Source organism: Chenopodium album, chromosome 17 (genome assembly GCF_948465745.1).
Source record: "Chenopodium album chromosome 17, dcCheAlbu1.1, whole genome shotgun sequence".
Lineage (NCBI taxonomy): Eukaryota > Viridiplantae > Streptophyta > Magnoliopsida > Caryophyllales > Amaranthaceae > Chenopodium > Chenopodium album.
Genome location: NC_137850.1, coordinates 47,094,828 through 47,118,005, shown reverse-complemented (window position 1 = coordinate 47,118,005; position 23,178 = coordinate 47,094,828). Strand labels below are relative to the sequence as shown.

The 23,178-nt window shown below is 36.1% G+C and overlaps 2 protein-coding genes and 1 pseudogene across 2 annotated transcripts; all 3 read left to right on the top strand.

Annotated features, from left to right (window-relative positions):
* The first annotated feature begins 239 nt into the window (after positions 1-239).
* On the top strand, positions 240-3,131 carry LOC145589953 (protein FAR1-RELATED SEQUENCE 9-like). Its single transcript, XM_081646670.1, has 3 exons — positions 240-418; positions 1,012-2,471; positions 2,964-3,131. Exons 2-3 carry the CDS (start codon positions 1,020-1,022, stop codon positions 3,129-3,131), a joined length of 1,620 nt encoding a protein of 539 aa, XP_081502796.1. The 5' UTR covers positions 240-418; positions 1,012-1,019.
* A 218-nt stretch (positions 3,132-3,349) lies between these two features.
* On the top strand, positions 3,350-17,657 carry LOC145589952 (uncharacterized). Its single transcript, XM_081646669.1, has 7 exons — positions 3,350-3,460; positions 7,382-7,562; positions 7,881-8,995; positions 14,072-14,134; positions 15,445-15,564; positions 15,647-15,790; positions 17,364-17,657. The coding sequence occupies exons 2-7, from the start codon at positions 7,475-7,477 to the stop codon at positions 17,493-17,495; spliced, it is 1,662 nt and encodes a 553-aa protein (XP_081502795.1). The 5' UTR covers positions 3,350-3,460; positions 7,382-7,474; the 3' UTR covers positions 17,496-17,657.
* A 4,380-nt stretch (positions 17,658-22,037) lies between these two features.
* Positions 22,038-23,178, top strand: LOC145588275 (transcription termination factor MTERF6, chloroplastic/mitochondrial-like; annotated as a pseudogene).

Sequence of the window (23,178 nt, the reverse complement as noted above, 5' to 3'; positions counted from 1 at the left end):
CCATCACTCATGGCGAGTATGGTTTTTATCCCCATCCCCGCCCCACCATCCACCAAACCGAGACCCACTGGGGCGGTGATGCGGCGGGTTTCCTACTTAATCCGCTCCACTGACATCTCAAGACAACGATAAATCAACCCGACAATCAAAAAATCAACCCGAAATGAAGCACGAAGACGACCCGATTACCCATATTGCCAGCTCTTTCTAACTGTAGTTCAAAAAGACGTCACCAAAAATCCTACTCGTTCCTCCCCTTACCGGCACAACAATTAGGTATCAGCGACCGAACAAAATCTCCGGTGATTTAGGTTTTGGCGCGCAGATTACCCAGTGTCCATTGTCTAAAGTTTCTTAGAATTTTACCTTGGATTACTTCATATTGTTTTTAGGGTTCTTTGATTTGTCAGTTTATCAGGTAATTTGAATCCTTTTTGTTTTTCAATGTTTTATATGTTTATTATTGTTGTTTTATGATTATTACTTTATGGATTCATCTTGCTTCATAGCCAATTATACATAATGTAGCTTATTTTGTGTGGAATTTGGAAAAACTAATGTTTTTTGTTTAAAATTAAGTAATTTTCTGTCTAATTTTGATATTTCTCAGTAAGGTTAAATTATCCTGTGCTGTAATTTGAAGAAATGTGAAAATTTTGGTGAATGTTCGTATCAAATTTGTTGGAGTATTATGATTTATGAATGAGCTTGACAATACATGTGTGTGTTGTTTGATAATTATAAACTTATTTTGAGTAAGCTATGTTTTTCTAATTTTGTTTAACCTGCATTAATGATTTAATTTTTCGCGGTTATATTTTGAAGTAAAGTGAAAATTTAGCTGAATTTCGGTCCTGAAATTGGCTCCTGGTATAAAATTAGATCCTTTTTGTACTCAGTAATGAGTTGACTAGCATATCGCTGCATATAAGTACTATTGGTTCATTTGTTTTACCTAAGGAAATAAAAAAGGCTATTGGTTCATTTGTTTGAAAATTGTTTTTATTGCAGTGATATTGATGAGCATGAGTAGGCAAAGGTCCGTGGGCGGTGGGAGTCAGCTTGTATTGGATTACCTGAAGCGAAAGCACACCGAGAATCCTAATTTCTATTATGCAATTCAGGGCGATCATGATCCTTTGACTGCCAATATTTTCTGGATTGATGCTGCCTCCCGCATTAACTATACCTACTTTGGTGACACTGTGGTTTTCGACACCTCATACTGTAGCGATGTTTATAAAGTACCCTTTGCAACATTTACGGGATTAAATCATCATGGACAGCCAACACTTTTTGGCTGTGCCTTAATGCTTGATGAATCAGAGGCTGCCTATGTTTGGCTGTTCCAAACATGGCTTCATGCGATGTCAGGTCAAAGCCCAGTCTCGATCACAACAGAGCCTGCTAGGTTTGTGCAGATGGCAGTATCTCAAGTTTTGCCCAATACCCGGCTTCGTTATTGTAAATGGAACATGTTTAGAGAGACACAAACCCATTTGGGTCATGTGTACCAGTCACATCATACTTTTGAGGTAGAGTTCAGGAAGTGTGTTGATCACAGTGAGACGATTGGGGAATTTGAATCAAGGTGGGGAACACTTTTGGAGCAGTATTATTTGATAAATGATGAATGGATGCAGTCAGTTTATGATGCTCGGCGTATGTGGGTGCCTGTTTACATGCGAGACACTTTCTTCGGCGAGGTCTATGGTGATGAAAATGAGGGTAGAAATATATACTTTGATGGTTTTATAACTTCTGACACCACATTACAAGCGTTGATCCAAGATTATGAAAAAGCTGTTGGGAGTTGGCATGAAAAGGAACTACAGGCAGATGATGATACGAGTAACACAATGCCTATGCTGAAGACCCCATCACCAATGGAGAAACAGGCTGCTAATGTTTACACCAGGAAAATATTCATGAAGTTCCAAGAGGAGCTTGTTGAGACCCTTGCTAATACTGCAACAGAACTAGAGGAATCAGAAGGAGTCACCATGCTTCGTGTAGCTAAGTATGGGGAAGATCATAGAGCTCATATTGTTACTTACAATTCTCTAGAAACAAATGCTAGTTGTAGCTGCCAAATGTTTGAATTTTCAGGTGTCATATGTAGGCACATATTAGCAGTTTTCAGAGCAAAGAATGTTCTTACTCTTCCTTCAGATTACTTATTGAAAAGATGGACAAGAAATGCCAAAAGCGGAGGTTCATTGGACGAACATGCTGTCAGGGAACTAACCAATTCCCGAGAGTCTCTGACTATTAGATATGACAACCTACGGCAAGAAGCCATTAAATTTGTGGAAGAAGGTGCAAAATCTATTCAGGTTTACAATGTAGCTATGCGTGCTCTGGAGGAAGCTGCAAAAAAGGTTGCTTCTGTGAAGAACCAAGGTCATGGAGTTTCACAAGGTCACTCTCTGGCAAATGGTGACAGTTCAGTGGCATCCGTCCAACCTGCAGTAAGTTTAGCTTAAGCTTTGGAAATACCATTACATTACAATGTCTTATATGCTGTAATTTTTAACTCTATCCTTTCTTCTGTATAGTAGATTCTTCCCTTTATATATTCTTGATAAGTACAAGTACTTACATGTGCTGCTCTTGAGAAATTTGAAACCTTATACATGTAGCACTTGTGGAAACTTTAATGCAGTATTAGTGGAACAATTTAATTTTACAAGTTATTGGCTAGGCGGTAGCATCATATTTCTTCTGCTAATTTGAAATTTACTGGTAGATTAAGGTTATCTTCTTTTGCATTTGTGAATTATGGGTCATTTCCAAATTCCAACTCAGTGTCATCTTAGTGGAAACTGGCAATAAAGCTTTTGCTTGTGACTGCACCAATGGGTTAACTGATGACATTTGACACTTAGAATAATGCTGCAAGAATATGATGCTGCTTTGTTGTATGTTGCTGATTAGAGTACTAATTAATTGTTATGCTACAGGAAGAGAAGGTTAAGAAAATCCAAGAGTTGACAGCTGAGTTGGATATTACAAACAAGCGGTGTGAGGTGTATCGTGCAAACTTGCTGGCAGTTCTGAAAGATATGGAGGACCAGAAGTTAAAGCTTTCTGTTAAAGTCCAGAATGCAAGACTTAGTTTGAAAGAGTGAGTTGCCAAAAAACAAGTCAAGAATTTTCCTTAACTTGGTTGTAGATATTACTCATTAAGGACCATATGGTTATTAGCAAAATGACATAATTCTAATTCAGTATTCTTGTGAGTTGTAAGGCGCATTCATATTATGGACAATGCAGTATGATAGACCAACAACAATTTTATCTTTCATAATCAGTATTCTGCTATCTAATCATTCCTTGCATCCTGCAGCTAGAGGTTCAACTGGCCTTTAGTCTCCGGCCATCATTGCTTGCTAAAGGGGCCCTCAGAGAACAAGTATCCCGGAGCTTCATACTTTGACTCTATTTCTTCCCACACAAGGTGCAGAGTTGTTCTTTATCCTCAAATTTTATGCCTTTTTTGCTGAACTTTGTTTTTGAGTTGTCTTAGCATTATAATCTAGCTGGAGCCTGGAGGTGGCCAGAGGGCTCTGTTGTTCTGAGATCACCTGACTTAGTTTGTTGCTAGTGCTGGTCCAACTTGGGCCCAGTAAGGCTGGTGGGTCATGGGCCCAACCATATAATCATCCTAGCATTAACTGGCCCACTTAAGCCCGCCCGGTTTGGCCTAGCCTTTTCAGGTGGAATTTCAATTTTGACAAAAACATAAGGTCTGCCTGAAGCTCTGAACATGCCTGGAAAAGGCATGTTACCTCGTCCAAGTGTCCAATACTCCAACCCAATTTTCTTACTAGCCCAATCCTAGGTCACATATCCATAGCTGGGCTTTGCTATGAACCAGTCGAGGGCTTTAGGCCCACCTAGACTGGTTCACTCTACTGGCCACTTTTAAATTGAACTTATATGGCTACAAGATCTCTTGCAGGCTGCATTCATGAATATAAATGTTTACAATACCACTTTATCAGTCATATATAGTCATCTCCTTGCATGCTAGAACTTTCTACTGTGTATAGAATAACTTTTGAGAAGGTTTGTATTCTATAAAAGACCATCATACACAAAATAGAACATGTTTGTGGATGTTATACTTACCCCAAAGGTAGAATCACTTAGCTTGCTTGCTAATAGCTACTGTACATGCTTAATATGTCCCAAGACTGCCTTATATTCCTTGGTTTTTGTTGGCTTTACCAACATGACACCAAGCTACAACTTACAAGAGTTAAATTATTGATAGTCTGGTTACAACATGACACCAACCTTGTTAGATTTCCAAAAGAGATTTCTATACGGTCATGTCTATCTCACAAGATTTTACTTTTTGATTAAAATTATGTACTACTGATCAAAATTATTTTTTTTATTGATTGTAACATATTTTTACGGATTAAAAGAAATTAGTTATTCGTTATATGAGACCACTGATTGATTTTTGAATTGGTGTCTTTAATAAATTTTTTAGCGTACATAGTTAAATATTTCTTTGGAAAAAGTCATTTTAAAAATCCCTACTTCGTCCAATTTTCTTTAAATAATCTCAACTACAATAATCCCAACTTTCACATGCGTTTGCTTTCTTCAAGTGAGAGAGGTGGAGTATAAGGGACTAAAGATTTGTGAGTTTAATAATAATAAAAAAAACTACGGAGTTGTGGTAAGATAATGTGTAAAAGTGTAAATATTGTAGGGTACAAGGGGTAACCTATTAAATAGAAAAATGTAGAGGTGAATAGAACAATACATAAGCCAAGGCTAAACAAGTAAAATTCCTAAGGTAACCTATTAAATTCACATAAACGTTAAATTGATTGTATGACATGCAATGCCATGAACCAAACACTAGGTTTAATTTGGCTTTATTTTTAAAGATAGGCAGTTATTTGGAAAACAAAAAATACTTCCTCTCGAATTAGTTGCAACACTTCCCTAAAATGGATGCTTTTTTAGTTGCAACGTAACTATATTTAGTAGCATTGTGGGGACCAACACCCACTTACTCTCCTTTCATTATATAAGGGCTTTTTGTCCAATCTCATTCCCCATGTGGGAACCAAAGTCCACTTGCTCCGTTTTCCTTAATTTGTTACAATTAATTTGAAATAGAGGAAGTTTATCAATTCAAATTTGAAGAAAATTTCACAACAAAATAAATTATGACATGATAAAAAGCTCCTTTAACAAAACTATAAAAGGCAATAAATATGCAAATCAATCCGGATACTTTCCAATTAATGCTACTTCATCTATGGAAAGAAATCAAATTTTATAGTAACAATTCATATTCACATTAATCTTCATACCTCACATTTAATACCCTCTCTAATTATTGATCCAATGGTTCATTTCTAACAAAAATAAAAAATAAAATAAAATAAAAATAATATAGTCAAAGAGCATTATTTGTTCAATTCACTTATTCTCACTCTCCAGCTTTCCTCTATTTCTCTCACTCTTTCTGACTTTCTCTCTCTTATTTTCAACACATTGGATTGTCTTCTATCGTTTTTACTCAAGAAGACAACCCATCTTTCTTCAAAACTCATTTCTATCAAATTCAACCCATTTTCTCGGTGAAATTTACTCATCGACTTAATTATTTTCAGGTATACTTATTTTTCTCTAAATATTTTGATTATATCACTTTTTCAATCCTTTATCTTGGTTTTATTTGTTAAATTTGGTTCCTTTGATAATTTGATGTTTCAATTTTGATTGATTTGTGGTTAGCTTATGTGTTTGTTTCTCCAATTTGAATGCTGGGATTGTTTCATGAATGTGGTTTTTGGTTTGGTGGTGTACTGGGTGTTGATTAAATTGATTGTTTCATTGAAATTGACTGTTATTATTATTACATTTGATATGCTGTTTTTTTTAAATAGTTTTATTCATTTAATACAATGTATATAGTTGTGTTAATATAGTTTCTCCAAATGTAGTTATTTAATTTTGCATGTGTTGGTGGAGCATTTATTGTATTTATGTTAAATCTCGAATTTTGAGGTTGTGTTGTGTGTTGTTGGGAGGGAGGGACGCAGTTTTTCGTATACAACCGGAAAACTAGGGCTGATGACCCTTTCAAAAACACGACCTTAAATAATGGGTTTTTAATATAAACTTGTTTTAACGACAATGTCCACAATTTTTGTTTTGGTTATAAAAATGACTTTTACTTTTTTATTTCATCATATGACTAAAAGACTATATGTTGCATTTTTGTATTGAAATTTTAAATTGTAATAATATTGGAAATTTGGAAATCTTCTCTGTTTTAATCTGTGCATGAAATTATTGGGGATGAGGACATGAAATTTGTTTGAGGCGAAGAGGCATGATAGATAGAGTAATTTTTTTTTTTTTTTTGACGGGAGATATTAGAGTAAAATAAAAATGTAATTGAAAGGAAAATTTGTTATTAAATGGGCACGAAATTGGAAGAAAATAAAGATTGAGTTAAAGAGAGGAAGCATAAGAAAGGCCCCCCTCCCCTGCCCCCACCCCGAAACAAAGAAAAGAAAAAAAAGGTGTTCAAAGAGAGACACGTGGCATTCTAGATTTTCTTTAAAAAAACTCTTGTTAATTGTAGCTCCTAATCTGAATTTATCAAACAACCTGAAATTTTTGGGTTAAATATTTATGTTATTTATCGTAATTATGTTCATTGGGCCTATAAACAGGTTTTGAAAGTTAGGATATGAGAGTTTGACCACAAACAAGTTCAAATCAATAAAGGTGAAGTATCTTATTAGCCTTTTAAGTTATAAGGTAATCTTTAGTATTTTGATCCCCACTAGTCCGATTGTTTTGTTTATTTTAGAGTTTCATCTGTAAAGGGGGCAACTTTCCGAATACTTTTTAAGACCTGAAATCCTACATCAGGGGTAAGAGTATGTACTATACAATGTACACTGCCTGGTGGAACTTTTTACATTCTGACAAATATTTATAACAGCATAGGTTGCATTTTGTTAGTCTAACATAGCATATCAGTCTCAAGTTCATAAGGTGTTTGTATCAATGTGTTCCCAAGACAAGATCAAGTCACTTTTGCCACAGAATAGGGCTTGGAATGTTACGCTAACTCGGTTGAGTTTTGCTGAGTTTCTTATGCTGTAAACAAAAACTAAAGTATTTGCACAGATTACATGCCTGCAAAGTGAACTTCCACTTTATTTCATGAAAAATCATTTGAAATTTTTTATTTGGTTCTGTATCAAGTTTACGAGCTGTATTATCGAAATGTGTATTTGGTTCTGTATTTATTTTACGAGCTGTATTATTATGTCTTTATTTTTTTACTATCAACTAATATATTCTTTACTAATGTTTTAATTCTATGCAGGTCCTGCAACTTTAGTTGTGCGGGCGGGGTTTGGAATATAAATCAAATTTTCTAGTTGGAAGTTGTTGAGACATCTTTGATTTGAGAAGCACAATGTCCCTAATCAGAGGTCAAAGTAGTGATGCTGAATCCAGTACTGAGAGCATTGAGATCAATCTCAATTCTCTTTCTCTTAACAATGGTGTGCTTCTTGTCTTTCTGAAGTTGTATGATGAATCCTCATTGATTTGGTTTTCAATAATTGATTCTAATGTGTTTTACATATGTAGTATATATATGTAGCTGATCAGGATGTATGCTTAAGCATAAGCAGTAATTCTGATCAGTCTAGCCCATGCACGACACAACATAATCACGGTTCACCCCTTCACTGCTGAAGGAACCAAACCATGTTGGCATTGTCCCAAGCTTAGTTGATAGTAATTTCAACAAAGTCCCTGGTTCAACTGGGAATCTGATCTCTGACATAATACTGATCAGGGTCCAAATTTAAATGCAGGAGGTGCAGCTGTCGGTAATGTTGCTGAGCCAAGATTGTCAATGGGCTCCTCCTCCAATGTCGATTATTCTGTAGGAGCTTCCAGCTCTTTGGGGAAGCAAGAGGATATTAGCTCAGATCCTAAAGTCAGCATTCAAAATATAGCTGACAAGACAAGGGAAGTACCAGGTGGTTCAAGACCGACATTTGAAGTGGGAAGCTCTAGTGGTCCTCAACAAGCAGAAAACAACTTGTCGAATAATCTTTCAGTTCATTTGAATGATTCTTCCTCCCATACATCATTGATGTCACCTTGGAATTTTACTCAGATGAATGTTCAAGAACATCCTGTCTTGGGAACAGGCGCTGGTCTTCACTCAAGCTATAACACCCATCCTCGTCCAATCGCCAGTATCCATCCTGTAATGCCTCATGGAAATTTCAACCAAGGGCTAGCCATCAATACCTTTCAGATCCCCACACTGTATAATCCACTCCTTGCATATGGGAATCCTCTTTTTCCTTTAGTTCTATATCCCTCACAATCACCATTGCCTATGTGGCAGTGGCTCAATGATATTTCTGTAAGTTCCAGGCCTTCCACCTCACCTGACATGCCCAGGATGGTGCTTGCTCCTAGCTTTTCTGGAAATCTGTCTCAGTCGGCTTTTACTATCGACTCCAGTTTAAGGGCTGGCAATTTAATTGAGAGTGGACTATTGCCTGACCTACAAGGCCACTCACATCATCTGCATCATCACAGCCTAGCCGTTGGAAGCTATGATACTCTTGGTGGTGATTATGTTCATTATAATTTATATTACCATCAGTGGCCCTCCCTTCCCTGGGCTCCTCTGACCACTAATCCAGCTGGAAGGCAGCAAACAGCATTAGATTTCCTGCCAGGGTTTGTTTCTCCTAGGATTGGTCCAGGATCAGGTGTTGGGAATTTTGTTTTCACTCCTAGTCCAAATCCTGCTATCTATGGGCATCATGGACATGGCATTGTCGGCCAGAATTCTTATTTTTCGGGTCCACCAGCCACCCAATCTGGTCATCATCTAAGTCTTGGAGTGCACCATAATTCCCAGTCTATGGAGGCTGAAGTAGAAAGACATCACAGGCCAATGTCCGAGGTTTGTGAACTAGAGTATTCCCTTTTCTAGATTTACTCTAGCCATTATTTTATTTATGTATCCTATATTTGAGATTGCCTACTTCACCTAACATTGTGGCAGGCAGAATCTTTGTTTTTTAATTTGCTGAACTATTTTCAGATATTATCGTCCATTTATCTTTTTATTAAATTACTTCCTCATTTCAGAGGAAAGCCATTTAATATTTTTTTTCTTAAAAAAACTTTTCCTGTCCAAAGGTGCATCACATGTTTTCAGATGAGGGCAGAGAATTTCTCAAGCTATATTGCTATGCTTGTTATGTTGTTGCAGAGTTAGTTTGCACAATTATTATAAGGAATTTATGAGACCTATTATGAACTGATACTAGTTGATCTGAATTAAGTAGAAATTAATTGATGCATTCTGTGGATTTATTTGATTTGGCATTAGCTCCTCATATCCAATATGTTTTAAATTTTTGGTTGTGCACTAATTTGCATTCATGGTTATATTATCCTTCATTCCTTTTCATTTGGATTACAAGTTACTGTTTCCATAATTTGACTTATAATGTTAATGATGGAATCATTACTGGAAGCAAGTCTATTAGCTAAGTCAAAGCTTTAAGACTAAGGATATTATTTGTAGTGGTAGATTACTTAAGGGGAAGTGGAGTCCATCAAATGATTGCAAATAAATTTGGAAGCAAAGTGATTAAGTAAGGCAAACTAGAAGGAAACTTTTTATGCTTTAGGAAACGTCGGTAAGGATATGCAAGATTTAGACTGCAAGCTTGATATTACATGTCGGTGCTTACTAGTAATCCATCTGTTACACATTTACAATTCTTCCATTCATCTATGTGCTTTAGGTTTGGGTAGCATAACCATGTTTATTGACTTTTCCATTCATGTATGATAGGTTTTGTTGGTAATAAAATTTAGCTTTTTCCAGCTCTAGTTTGCTATGGGTACAGACATACTGTACAGAACTATAGGTTGGTGATGCTTGAAGAGAAATTATTTAGTTCTTAAAGCATCTACACACATGGATATAGTGTGACAGACCAAGTCTACAACTCAAGGACTGTGTAGGTAATTGTCTGATCAACCATGAGTCTTGTGGCTGTTTGTTTGGTTTTGGTTTGGACACTAATCATTACCTCTTTTTTGCATAATTAATGGCAAAGGCCAATATTTTATGCTTCGCCTTTTGTTTTTTTTTTTTTTTTTTTTTTTAATTTTTTTTATGCTTAAGTGTCTAAATCATCTTAACGTGTATGATATTACGTCTTATAGTTGGTATATTCCCCTTGAGTTAGGATGTTGTGTATCCTTTGTAAGTATGCCCATTATGGTAGAAAAGGGGTATCTAATTAATTGTAAGAGATTGTTTCCAAGTATATTTAAGATTTCCTATCACCTCGTCTTGCACCCTACAATCAAAGCGGTAGGAACTACTGACTAGTAGCTCATGAAGGAGATTCTTCGTGTCCGAAGATGTTTGCATAGTGGAAGAGTGAAGAAACATGCAAGACAAGAACATCACCTATAGTAACTTGTTCTTGCAAAAAGTGGATATCCATATGAAAGTGATTGGTGGGAATCGGATTGCAATTAAGATTTATACATTGTCACTAAATATTGCAATGGTCTAAATCATCTAATGCTTATGATATGGTGTGTTAGAATTGGTAAATCCCCCTTAAGTTTGGATGTCGTATATTCTTTTAATGTATGTCCATAATGGTAGGAAAGGGTGATTATAAGAGATTGTCTACACAAGTATTCTAAGATATTGTTAGGTTGATATAAGAAATAACACTTTGTTTGGATTTAATGAAATGGAAGGAAATGGAAGGAAAAGAAGAGAAAGGGTGGAGGATAATTTCTTTTGTTTGGGTAAAAGATTAAAGGAGGAAGGGGAAGGAGAGGGAGAGATCTATTTTCTCTCTCTCTCTTTAATACGCATTATTCCTCCAAATTTGGAGGAAAAATGGAGCTCACCTTTCCCCTCCCTTTCCTTTGTTTCCTTCTTTGCTTTCTAAACAAAGTGATAGGAAAGGAAAAGGAAAGATTTGGAGAGCTGTGGAAGGAAAATGGAAGGTCACTCTCCCTCCCCACCTCCCTTTCTATATACCCTTTTTTCCTTCGCCTCCCTTTCCATTCACTATATGCCAACATAGCGTGAATTTTCATAGGCATTTGTATTTCTTTGGAATTAAAATTCCACATTGAAGATCTTAGGAATTGGCTAAAGTTTTGTTGTTATGAAAACATTTTGCAAATCATGGGAATTGAGTTATCAAGGGGGGTCGGTTATGTAATTCCTATGTTTTGTGCACATTGGAAATTCCCATGAATTTACGCTTTCTACATTTTCACTTTTTGTGGCCAACCAAACAAACCCCCCTATCCAAATTCACATAAATTTTAGTTCCCCTATTTTTTACCAAGCAATACTTAGCTATTTTATAACTTTCTCACACCCTGCAACCTAAGCGATAGGAGAACGATAGCCCAATTGGAATTGTAGATCAAAAGCTGATGAGGTAGATCCTACTTGTAGAATTTGAAGATTTCGCATAGCGTAAGAGGAAGGAATATGCTAGACACGAGCAACCCCTAAAGTAACCTGTTCTCGGCTAATGTAGAAATCCATTTGAATGTGACTCGTGGACACCTAATTGCTATTGAGGATTACACATTGTCACAAATCACGACGATGGGCTAAACTGTCTTAACACTTATGATATGATGTGTTAAAATTGGTAAATTCTCCTTCAATTAGGATGTCGTATACTCTTTTAATGTGTATCCCTTATTGTTATAAGGGGTGATTTTAAGGGATTGTCTACAAGAATTTTCTAAGAAATTCTATTAATCTCCGGACCCTATACATTTTCACTTTTTGTGGCCAACCAAACAAACCCCTAAAGTAACTTGTTCTCGTGCTAAGTGGAAATCCATTTGAACGCGATTTGTGCCTTCGTAGGCATCAAATTGCTTTTGAGATTTACTCATTGTCACAAAATGCCATATTAGCTCCAATAAGAGGCCATTGAAGCTTAAACGGTATATTACACATCCAACAAGTCTAGATCAATAGAGTTACTTACGTTTGGAAAACGAAGAGACTAGATTGTTACCTAAGAACACACCATAGTCGGAAGTGGAATGATGGATAAACATGCAGTTTACATGTTTGATCATAATAGACCTGGAATGAATATCCCTAATAGACCATCGACATGACTATTGCACACGGGTCTTTTGAGCTATAAATTTCAAAAGAGAGTATACTTTAAGAGAACACATCTAAAAAACTCGATGATAGCATATCATTTGAATAGCGTCATTGATATTTGTAATTACTATTTTTGTAAAAAAACTAAAAGATTCATCTTTGATTAGGATCTTGAAAGGATTTATACATTCATTGCGCAATATCTACCTTCAAGTGTGACCACCTTTCTACAATTGCTCATGTTAAATGACAGAGTGATATTGTTATGGCATCTTGGTGTCTTGGAAATAGCAACACCTTGGAATAAATTTACAAGCAAACCCTAATTGTCACCTGATTATCATCTCTTTGATATTGTTTTCGTGATAGCAAGCTGATGTGCAAACACCCACTAATTTCTTTATTTCTCTTCTCAATAATTTTTTATTTTTTATTTTTTTTTATTTATTATTTTTTTTATGAGACTTATCCAAGCTTTATGTTACCTTATTCTCTTCTTTAAATCCTATACTTCCTTTGTATATTTTAGGTTGATACTTTAGGGAGCTTGTACTGACACTATAGTAATATTTTGGTTCTGTAGGAGGCACATGGGTCGTTACAACCGTTAACAAATATTTGCATTTCTCTTATAGGTCTCTTAGGTTGAGACTTTGCGAAGCTTTTCCATGTGCTAGTTTCAACTGTTCGGAGCCTCAACGTTCACCATTGATGCAATGTTTCATTGTCATGTATGTTCTTTGTTGCTAAGAGATCATGTACACCATTCTAGACATGTCAAATTGTCAACACAACAACTTCTTCAAGATATATAAGCAGAATGTGTTGTTAAGAAAGATTGTTCATCTGAAAGATTCACCTATTTTATTCCAATGCATTAGAAAACATTTATTCCTATGAAATTGTTTTTTTGACATCCCTGATCAAAAGAGGCATGTTTTCCTAATTGTCTTTCATAATTTTATCTATCATGCAATGTTGGGTGCTTCAGTACTTGAGTTTGATTGTCATGTGGATGATTCTGTCTAAACAGAAATCTAATTGGTTGAACACTTAGAACTGTTGTGAAAAGGATTCTGGTACCTGCCATCTTTATACATATGTTTTTGTTCGGACATCTTGAATATTTATTGTTGGAGTATGATTTTGAATTTCTTATCGTTAACTTGCTGATAATGCCATAGAATATCTCTAGGTGAGAACTTCTTTCAGGGATACTTACTATGGCTAGCTGCTCGTAGCATTTCTAGATTGAGATGGTCAGTTGGACATTAGTTTCTCTATCCTATCTGGCTTGACCCTCTGAAATTGAAAGCTCTCTGACCGTTTGCTTGCTTATTCTGACTTTTCGCTCGTAATTGGACATAAAGGGCCTCCAGCCGAGAAATGGAGTGAGTGGATGAAGTTATGTAAAAGAAAAACTGGACCCCCTGTGGAAGACAGTCCCTGGCTGGATCTTCCCTTATAAAAACATTTTTCGCTATTAGAACTAACAGCCTTTGCAGACACTAACTTAAGTTGTTGCCTTTACCTTCACTTCTTGTTATGTAATATTTACTCATACAGGATCAGCTGGCCTAATTCAAATTTATTACGTAGTATTTCATTTTGTTACTTCAATTTTTCAGTGGTTCTGCATCATTTAAAATAGCAATAATTTCTTTGTTTGTTCATGTTTTGTGTTTACATCTTTCAGTCAATACCTTGTATTTCTACTATGCTTTTGTATCATCATATTTTTTTTCATGCTTTTCCTATGTTATTTGTCTTGCCTTAGTAAGTTAGTAACTTATTCTTGCTGCTGACCTATGGAGCTTAATGCCTTAATGTTTGCTCTTACTTGTGTAGCCACATCTTCGGAATATTGTTGGTGCACAGATTGAACACCAGATGTACTTGGTGCAATCACAGGTATCTTAGAATAATAGCTGTAATTAAATCATGTTCTTATAATTTTCCTCAGTCACCTAGCATCATATATGGTATCATCTGATTCATTTCCATTCTCTATTTGATGTTCTGCTTAACTAGTAAATCTTTCCCATCATAATAAATTATATTACAATGGAGAATTTATAGCTTCTTCACTCAATATAATTAACAACATATCTTTATTCTTTTGGTAAAGTCTTGTTAGTACCAAACATAGGAATGTATGAAAATCTATAAACTTTAGGATGCTGCATCGTGTGTTTTTAAGGAATTTGGAAAAGGTTTTGTCATGAGAATTTAAATAAACTGTAAAATATCAAAATAATATGATATTTTAACTTATTTCTTCCCTGCTTCTCAATTTCTTCTCCTCCTTTCCCTGGGTGATTTCATGCCATCTTTATCCTTGTATAATTGATTTCTTCAATGAAAGCTTACATTGTATTGGAAAATAATCTTGGAGAATTTCTTATGTAGAGTTCTTTTGAAGAAATTTAGAAGAGGTTAATGATATTCTTCTAAATGAAGTAAAGTTGAATGTGCTTCTATAATGCATGGATATTTGGAGTTTAGACTTCTTGTTTTCAGTAATGAGCTTGATTTGTATTATGAACATATTAGTTAGGAAAAATTGCCCGGAATAATCCCGCCTATGGGGCGTCCGCCAAAAATAATCCCACCTTTGGGTTACTTTTTAATAATCCCACCTTTAACGTCAATCCGCTTTAAATGGGATAATGATATATTTGGAATAAGACTGAATATTAAATGGGATAAGAGTATCCCACTAAATCCAGAACCATAATGCACTGTCGTTCTGTCTTTACCTATGATAATATAGTTGATTATTGTCTGTTTTTAATTCATATGTTTTGACTGATGACCAATCTAAGGACCTAACTGAGTGAACTCTTTGGCTTTATGTTTTCTTATATCTTCCTTTCCTGAATATGCACCTACTAGTTTTCATATTATTATGAACAATATAATTATCTTTTAAGCACAAAAATAGAGGAACTCATAAAAAGGGTGAGATTCAGATTCAGCTGAGCTTTCCAGGATGCTGTTGGCAGCTCCTTCTTCCAAAGGGAATGGTTTATTGCTAATTTACGTCAAGAAGGCTCCCTTTTACATAATTTCCCTTGTACATTTTCTCTCTTTCTTTTTTTTTTTTTTTTTGGCTCTGATTTTATCTTCCTCTCACTTTGCTTACTCTTGTACAGTTGTACTGCATAATATTGAAATACAAATGTACTGATGTTCCACCGATTTTAATTCATTTGTATCAGGCAGCACTTATGCTTCCAGTGCACTATGTGCATCACATCGCAATTGGGTATCCAGTGGGAATGTTTCTGCAAGATATGCACCATGTTATGAGACTTGACGTAGAGAATATGTCGTATGAGGTAATAGTTGCCTATTTATTTTCCTCTAAGGTCAATTTGTGGGTCACCTTTTTTTCCTAACACAATGCTATTTATGTTCCAGGAGTTGTTAGCTCTAGAAGATCATATTGGGAATGTTTGTTCTGGTTTAAGTGATGAAACCATTATGGAGCTTCTAAAGCGAAGATATTATGAATGTGCTGTCAAAGAACCTATTTCAGATGATGAGATATGTTGCATATGCAGAGTAAGTATTGATTTTCTAGTCATATCGTATAAGAGAGTTGCTCCCTCTATCTGACTTTGTAGACTTGTAGTCGCATATAGTACTGGAAAATTTGTCAAGAATAAGCCAACCTTTGCCCGGTTCGCTCAAAATAAGTCAACCTTTCGATTAAGTCAGAATAATCCAACCTTTATAGGGTATCCACTTTAAATGAGTCAAAACATGTTGTAACCGGTTATTAAGGTTAATTGTGACACGTGTCAGAATGTGGTTAGTCATTTTTCTAATAATAATTAATTAGGAATTATTATATGATTAATTATTAAAAAAATCTAATAATTATAAATTTCAAAAAAATTAAAAAAAAGGAAAAAAATCCCAACCCCCTCACCCTCCCCCTCCCCCTGCCAGCTCACCCCCCCTCCCCTACCAGGCCGCCGGTGGCCGGTGACCACAAAATTCCCCGGCGCCGGCATCGACGACCTCTCCCCCCACCCAACCCACACCCCTTCCTTTCCCCTTTCCTCATTCCCCTTTCCCCACCCCGACACGGCGACACGACACCACCCCCTCCCCCCCGTCCCCCTACCGGAGTCGACCCCTCCCTCCCCTTCCACACCGTCAAATCGACACCCCAAAACTCTTGAACCCCGATTCCGATTTTGTTAGGGTTTCGTTAGGATGGGTTTAAGGGTTTGGGGGGTCGACTAACGGTGGGGAAGGGGAGGGAGGGGTCGACTTCGACAGGGAGACGGGGGAGGGGGGTCGTTTCCGGCAGGGGGTGAAGGGGAGGGGGTGGTGTCGTGTCGGGGTGGGGAAAGGGGAAAGGGGAAGGATGGGGGTTGGGTGGGAGCGTCGTGGGTGGGGGGTATAGGCCGTCGGTGTCGGTGCCGGGGAACTTTGTGGTCGCCAGCCACCGGCAGCCTCGCAGGGGAGGGGGGGTGAGCTGGCAGGGGAGGGTGAGGGGGGTTGGGGTTTTTTTCCTTTTTTTTAAAAAAATTTATAATTATTAGATTTTTTTAATAAATAATCATATGATAATTCCTAATTAGTTATTATTAGAAAAATGACGAACCATATTCTGACACGTGTCACAATTAACATTAATAACCGGTTGCAGGTCACTTGACTCATTTAAAGTGGATACCAGCCAAACCCTATAAAGGTTGGATTATTCTGAGTTAATCGAAAGGTTGACTTATTTTTGAGCGAACCGGGCAAAGGTTGGCTTATTCTTGACAAATTTTCCTATAGTATTTTAGGATGTCTAAAATTATTACCTTTTTCAACATCATTATGGTTTGTGACTGGAAATAAATATGTTTCTCTTAAAAGAACGTGGTTGCTGATAGAAGAGATTTAAGCTGAGAATTAATATAAAAGATTTTTTTAATCACATCATATCTATGACTGTGAATTATTTATTTGAGTAAGAGAATTGGACTGACTTGAAATGTTGCAGTGCATGAAGTTAACCTTCTCTTGCCTTTACTCAGTTTGTTATACTGACTTGAAACGTTACCATGGCATGAGGTTAACCTACCCTCTTTTCCTTTCCTTTTTTGTTTACTGACTTGAAACGTTATCATGGCAGGAAGAGTATGCTCAAGGAGAAGACATTGGAGAGTTGAGTTGTGGTCATGAGTTCCATACAAGCTGTATCAAACAGTGGCTCATCATCAAAAATACATGCCCGCTCTGTCAAATGAAGGGCTTGGATGCATAGCACGCTGTAGGAATGAAAATTATTGCTGTAAAGTAGTTTTATATACATCTTTAGCAATTTGCTGCAGTTACTTTAGTTTAGCATCTTTTTATATTGGTTTTTTCTGTTGAAACTTAATAATGTGGACGTTGTAAGTGTATATAGACCCACAGTCATATAAGAAGTAACACATCTGTTGCAAATAGTACAATAATGAAAATCCTTTTTTGGGAATTGTACATTTTTCCTTTTTCTATATTCTTGTTGAATACTTAACTGTGCTACTTCTGAATCTTTGAAATCTTATATGTGTAGAACATGTGGAAGCATCACTGCTGAGTTGATGGACCATGATTAATTTTACTGGCTATACATTATTGCCAATTAGCTTCTGCTTATTTGAGTTTCACTGGTTTATCCTGCTTTTGCATTTGTGAAATATGGATCATTTTAACTCAAGGTCTTCTTTCCTAACCTGTATCTGTCTGCCATGTCCAAATGTATGACCATGCTGCATTGCTGCTTATGATCAAACTCCATTACTATGCAAAAGCATCATTGCTTACTGGCTTGCTTATTATGATTTTGAATGTTATTTTACTATCAATGTGCAGTGGAAATCAAGCTTTTTTTGTGAGTGCTGCACTAATTATTAACTAATGACATTTAACATTTAGAATAGTGCTGCGAGAATATGATGCTACTTTCTTGTCTTGTGCTGATAGTTTACTAATGAATTGTTATGCTACAGGAGAAGGCTAAGAAAATCCCGCAATTTACAGCGGAGTTGTTGAATATCAACAAGCAGTGTGAGATCTATCATGCAAAATTGTAACTTGCTAGCTGTTCTGAAAGATGTGGAGGACCAGAAGTTGAAGCTTTCTGTTAAAGTCCATAATGTAAGACTAAGTTTGACAGAGTAAGTTGCCAAAAACAAGCCAAGGATTTTCTTTAACTTGTTTTAGATATTAGTCACTAAGGAGCAAAAATTATAGAAAAAAAAAACTCTTATGATACAAAATGTGACATACTTCTAATTTTGTATTGATGTGTTGTGAGGTGCATTCGTATTATGGACAACGCAACATGATAGACGATAGTCAAAATGCACTTTTACAATCAGAATGGTTGCTAATTTTATCATTCCTTGCATTCTGCAGCAAAAGGTTCAACCAGCCTTTAGTCTCCGGCTCATCGCTTGCTAATGGTACCGTCAGTGAACAAGTGTTTTAGAGCTTCACAATTTCACTCTCTTTCTTCCCACACAAGGTGCAGAATTGCTTTTTTCCCTCAAAAATTTATGCCTTGTCTTCTGAACTGTGGTTTGGTTTTGAGTTTTTGGAGCATTATAATCTAGCTAGAGCCGGAGGTGGCCGGAGGTCTCTGTTGTTCTGAGATCACCTGACCCAGTCTGTTGCTAAGACCTGGCCCAACGTGGGTCTAGCAAGGCTGGTGAGTGGTTCATGGGCCTAACCGTATTAAAAGTCAGCCTGGCTCTAACTGGCTTTTTAAGCCCAGCCGGTTTGGCCTGGCTGGCTCTGACAGGCCCAGAAAAGGCATGTTAACAGGTCCAGCCCAATTTCCTTACCAGCCCAATCCTAGATCTCAAGCCCACAGCCTGGCTTTGCTATGAACTAGTCGATACCGAAAGGCACACCTAAACCGGTTCGTTACTTCGTTCCACTGGCCACTTTACATACATCTCATATGCCACCTATTGTGCAGTGTTAGAAGTATCCAAAAATTTGCAGACCCTATTTGGTTCGCTTGATTTTTATATATGATGATTAAACTTTGATTATCACTTATCAAAATTGATAAATTAATTTATTTTCACCGATTAAAACAACTTTTTACTTAATAGTATGGAATAGTAGTTATTTATTGTACGAGGTCACTAATTTTTTACTAATCAAAATTGATTTAGAGAGTATAACTAATTTTTACTTATTGGAATGCAACCAGATTTTTATTGATTAATGCTTTGTTTTTATTTTTTGAGGTGAAGTGAGAAGAGTAGGTAGAAGTGCAAAAATATACAAAGAAGTACACTGGGTCGTCGGTATGTAGCCTAATTTATATACAAAGTAGTTCAAACAAATCCTCGGTCTTCAAGTATGAAGTAACACATGCGCAGTGGCGGATCCAGGATTTTCGAACTGGTGAGTCGCCATCAATAACTGATCACTTGTTTCAATCCAAAAATTATATATATATATTTCATCAAAATGATTTCAATTCAAAAATAGGACATAAAAATCCATACTACAATGTATTTAAAAATTCAATCTTACAAGTCGAAAGTACGTACTCTAAATAAATAACATGTTACAAACAAATAGTACGTACTATGAAATTATTACATTAAATTAACTTTATGATTTTTTACTTAATTGATAAGCTTTGTGGGAAAATATTAAAATTGGTTGCGCAAATATAGTATAAATAGAAATAAGAATTATTAAAAAATTATACGGAGTACAAAAAAATAAAATAGTGAGATAACTTAAAGAGACCTGTTATTAAATATAACAGGTTTCTTTAATGAAACAAAGAAATCAGCGCAACAAAGATTCATATTCAATGTCAGCAGAAAAGAGACCAGTTATCTAAATAACAGGTCTCTTTGTTATTTATAAAACTCTGACAAAGTGTTAGGCAGCAATAGCAGAAAAGAGACCGCCTATCTATAATAGGCGGTCTCTTTGATGTTTTTTTTTAAAAAAAAAAATCAATTTTTTTTTTTTTTTGCTGGTGAGTCACGTGACTCACCATGCACCTACATAGATCCGCCCCTGCACATGCGTGTTGCAAATAATACGGTAATGAATCTCCTGGTCTTTCGGATTGTATATTTTCACACTTCTAAATCACTCAGTTTCACCAATGTGTTATGTTCATACGACTTATGATTAGTATATTAGTTCATGACTTATCATTTCACAAAAATAAAGCAGTATTGTAATGACCAATGTCATCGGAAGCCGTGCAGTTTCACTCATCCGATGCCATTGCTGCACTATCCAATCACTTTTCGCCATATATATGTAAACTAACCAATCATCACAGTAAAAAAATAAGCAATGGTTGTTAGATAGTCCAAGGATAATAAATAATATTCATCTTTCTGTAATAAACTATAAGCATGATTAGTCGATGACAACAACCAATCATCACGCAGTAAAAGTTAAATTAAGTGAGCGTAGTATTTTATGTAAAGTAGACTGAGCATGATTAGTCAAAGATAATAACCTGCATCCAATCACCATTCACCAGTTCGCAAGTTAACAACTCAGCGGCTCAGCCACACATGGTAAAAAAAGAAAAGAAAAAACGTAGTAAATAAGTAATTAATGGTAGAAGGTGAATTTGTCGTTGGTGCACCCGGGTGCACCATGCGCATGGTGCGCCCAAAAGAACATTTAGTATATTTAAAAGAACATGGGTAAAAAATGAACATGTTTTTATTTTCTTGCAACTGAAAATCCATCACTCTTTTCTCCTGCAATTTCTCACTCATCTTTCCCTTCCTATCACTCTCTTTCTTACTGCCAATTTTTACTCTCCTTTACACCATCATTTTCATTTAAGAATTTCAATGAATTTGGGTAAAATCATTTCCAAAGTACTCATTTTCTCTCTCCATAACTTTTCTCTTTATCTTTTTCTATTTTTCAAAAAAATTTCAAAATAGCAAAATTGTTCATCTTCAAAGTGAAACCCAAGAAAAAAAATTGAACTTATTTCAACAAATCAACCTTCAAACTTAAGCAAATGGTGGATTCAAGTAAAATGTAAGTATAAATTTTGTACATGCAAATTGTTTTTCGTCAATAATTTTAAAGTCAAAGTGTTTAATTTTGTAAATTTGGGTTTTTTTTTTTTAAAAAAAAAATAATTAAAGCTATAAAGTACAAGTTGTTCAAAAAATAACAATTAGAGGAGAAAGAAGAATAGTAATGAATTGAAGCCAACTGGAAGATAACCAAACAAGGTTAATTTTTCAAACACTAGCTTGTTCTTTTTCAAACACTAACATGTTCTTTTGATTCCATGTTCTTTAAAATATGCCTAATGTTCTTTTCGGAAGTCATATTCTTTGTCAAACAAAAACATGTTCTTTTGTTCAACACTATTATGCATGTTCTTTTTCAAATACTAGCATATTCTTTTTCAAACACTGACTTGTTCTTTTTCAAACACTAACATGTTCTTTTTATTCCATGTTCTTTAAAATATGTCTAATGTTCTTTTCGGAGGCCATGTTCTTTGTCAAACACAAACATGTTCTTGTGTTGAACACTATTATGCATGTTCTTTTTCAAATACTAGCATGTTCTTTTTCAAACACTCGTATGTTCTTTTTTTTTTCCTCATGTTCTTTAAAATAAGCCTAATGTTCTTTCCGGGTGCACCATGCGCATGGTGCACCCGGGTGCACTATACTATTTTCACCTAAATAGCATTATAGCAAAGGCATAGTCCCAAAAATGATTTGGGGTTGGTTAACATGAATCGTCGTAAGAACTCGTAGTTGTTGATGGTTAGATAGCTGTTTCATGTCCAGGTTGACCTGGTACGCTGCCTTGACATTGCACATTGGTAAATAAATAGCTCAATTTCTGATTTGTAGAAAATTATGGAGGTTTGTAGCAGCCAAAACAGCAGCACTGGTGTACTGTGGTTCTTCAAGGATAAAGGATTTGATGACAAAAGCATTCAGGACATGTTCAAACGATGCAAGCGGCTCGAAGGCTTGCAAAGGGAAAGAGCTTCCCAAAGTTGGGATTATTTGAGAAGCATTGGTATCCCAGAGAGAAAACTACCATCAGTAGTTCTCAAATGCCCAAAAATCCTGTCATTCGGTGTGGATGAGACACTCGAGCCCATGGTTCAGTGCCTTAATACACTTGCTACAAAACCTGAGGAGGTTGTAACAGCTATTATCAAATTCCCCTATATTTTCTCACAAGGCAGAAGGAAAGCTGTGTCCTTTGTTAGGTTTCTTTGAGGCCCTTGGGATTCCTGAAAAGCAACTTGGTAAAATGGTGTTGGTCAATCCTAGAATCGTAAGCTACAGCATCGAGCCAAAGCTTACTCAGTTTGTGGATTTCCTTACCAAGCTCGGGCTTAATGAGGAAGGGATGATTGGTAAAATTTTGGTGAAGAACCCATATCTCATGGGTTACAATGTTCAGAAGAGGCTGCAGCCTACAGCAGAATTCCTAAAGAACGTTGGTCTTACAAAAACAGATCTTCAGAAAGTTGTTGTAAACTACCCTGAGGTTCTATGTCGAGATGTTGAGAAAGTTCTCAAGCCAAATTTCGATTACTTAAGGAGCTCTCGATTCGGTGACAATCAGATCGCAGCTTTGGTGTCTGGTTACCCCCTTATACTGATCAAAAGCATCAAAAACTCCTTGGAGCAGAAACTGAAGTTTCTGGTGCAAGTGATGGGGAAAAGCCTTCAGGATGTTGTGGAGTATCCTGATTTCTTTCGACATGGTTTGAAAAAGAGCTTGGAGTTGAGGCAAAGGGTACTGTCTCAGAAGAACATAGATTGCAGCTTAAATGAGATGCTGTACTACAATCGAAAGAAGTTCTGCTTGAAATATGGATCAACCTAGGAAATCCACAAGCGATGCAACCTTTTTTTTGCTTTTTCCAGTTCCTAATGGTATTTAGTTCTTATCAGTTCTTTTTA

Excerpts from the sequence above, each read along its gene's own strand:
- LOC145589953 (XM_081646670.1), top strand. The coding sequence starts at position 1,020 with ATGAGCATGAGTAGGCAAAGGTCCGTGGGCGGTGGGAGTCAGCTTGTA. Across the intron at positions 2,472-2,963 it reads TGGCATCCGTCCAACCTGCA|GAAGAGAAGGTTAAGAAAAT; the intron begins GTAAGTTTAGCT and ends GTTATGCTACAG.
- LOC145589952 (XM_081646669.1), top strand. The coding sequence starts at position 7,475 with ATGTCCCTAATCAGAGGTCAAAGTAGTGATGCTGAATCCAGTACTGAG. Across the intron at positions 14,135-15,444 it reads TGTACTTGGTGCAATCACAG|GCAGCACTTATGCTTCCAGT; the intron begins GTATCTTAGAAT and ends CATTTGTATCAG. Across the intron at positions 15,791-17,363 it reads AGATATGTTGCATATGCAGA|GAAGAGTATGCTCAAGGAGA; the intron begins GTAAGTATTGAT and ends TTATCATGGCAG.